The sequence below is a fragment of the Acanthisitta chloris genome, unplaced genomic scaffold (genome assembly GCF_000695815.1).
Source record: "Acanthisitta chloris isolate BGI_N310 unplaced genomic scaffold, ASM69581v1 scaffold25160, whole genome shotgun sequence".
Lineage (NCBI taxonomy): Eukaryota > Metazoa > Chordata > Aves > Passeriformes > Acanthisittidae > Acanthisitta > Acanthisitta chloris.
The window spans coordinates 2,871-4,318 of record NW_008653680.1 but is presented as its reverse complement, the minus strand read 5'-3'; the positions used below and the strand labels follow the sequence as shown (position 1 = coordinate 4,318).

The window sequence follows — 1,448 nt, the reverse complement described above, 5'->3', positions numbered from 1 at the left end:
CTGCCCACAGCCCACCCCCTGCCCCAGGGATCCCTGTGCCTACCTTGCTGTAGGCAATGCTGTCAAAGACCTCACTGATCTGGGCTGGGGTGTTGATCTCATCCTCACGAAAGGAGAGCGGGTGAGAGCTGGCCAGGGCATCTGTTGCCATCACCGCATGCACCTCATTCAGCACCATCAGGTCTTTCTGCAGTGAGAGCAACAGCGCTTTCCCAGCCTTGTGTGCACCCCCTGACACCAGAGCAGCCCCCAGGGACCCTGCTACCCCTGCCCACATCCATGCCCGCCATCCCCAGCACTCACGATGTTCCAGGACTTCTCAGCCCAGTCAGCACCCAGGTACTCCACGTAGGAGGCAAAGCCCTCATTCAGCCACAGGTCATTCCACCACCTCAGTGTCACCAGGTTCCCAAACCACTGTGAGGGGCACAGCACCCTGTCAGCTGACAGCCATCAGCCAGGGTGGAGGTCAGGGAGCACGGCAGGTACCTGGTGTGCCAGCTCATGGGCGATGACGGTCACCACCCGCTCCTTGTTGCCAATGGAGGAGTATGCCTCATCGAAGAGCAGTGAGTTCTCCCGGTATGTCACCAGACCCCAGTTCTCCATCGCACCCGCATTGAAGTCGGGGAGGCCGACCTGGTCTGGAGATGAAGAGATCCCATCGGTGTCCTGCTGACAAGATGCTGGACCACCTGCTTCCCCTGCAGTGGGGACCTTGGCCCAGCACCCTGAGCACCCTGCAGCACCTACCAGACTTCGGGAGTGGGTATGGTGTGTCGTAGTGCATCTCAAAGAAATTGAGGATGCTGCCGGTGACATTGAGTGCATACTGGCCCTGGTTAGCAGTGATGGCCTTGGGGCGGCCCCAGATGCGAATCTGGAGGGGAAGGACATGGGGGTCAGCAGTGGCTCAGGCTCAGCTCCCCGGATGGGTAGGAGGTGTCCCTCACCCCATCCTACCAGTGTCTTCCCTGACTCATCCTGCACGGATTTGAACTGGCTGACGATGAAGGCCAGCAGGTACGTGGACATCCTGGGGGTGGTGTCAAACTCAGTGATGTTCCAGCTCGTCCCATTGATCATCTGCATCTGGGAGCCTGTGGGGAGAAGAGGGTCACCTAACAGCCCTGCCAGGCCCCCAGCCCCCCACCAGGGTTCCCCTGCCCCACTCACTCTTAGCAGGCATGTTGGAAATTGCCTCATAGTTGGAGGGGTGTATCAGTGTCACTGTGAAGTTGGCTTTCATGGCCGGCTCATCGAAGCAGGGGAAGGCTTTGCGTGCATCAGCTGCCTGCATCTGCGTGGTGGCCACCACCTGACTGCGAGCCAACACTGTCAGCCCCAGGGGTCCCTGCAGGGGCTGCGCTCCCCCAGTCCCCTGCTCCCATCCCTGCTGGGGCAGCATGGGGGGCAGGGGGGCACAAAGGGTCCACACAACCCATCCC

The 1,448-nt window shown here is 60.6% G+C and overlaps 1 protein-coding gene across 1 annotated transcript in view; it reads right to left on the bottom strand.

Moving 5' to 3' along the window:
• Nucleotides 1–1,448, bottom strand: part of ANPEP (alanyl (membrane) aminopeptidase) — a gene marked incomplete at its 3' end in the record, with an annotated part of 5,479 nt that overhangs the window by 3,317 nt on the left and 714 nt on the right. Inside the window, exons 2-7 of the mRNA XM_009082097.1 lie at nt 1,177–1,322; nt 964–1,100; nt 754–880; nt 490–644; nt 304–417; nt 44–187 (exon numbers count right to left, since the gene is read on the bottom strand). Coding sequence (XP_009080345.1) covers nt 44–187; nt 304–417; nt 490–644; nt 754–880; nt 964–1,100; nt 1,177–1,322 — 823 coding nt within the window. The remainder of the gene's footprint in view (nt 1–43; nt 188–303; nt 418–489; nt 645–753; nt 881–963; nt 1,101–1,176; nt 1,323–1,448) is intronic.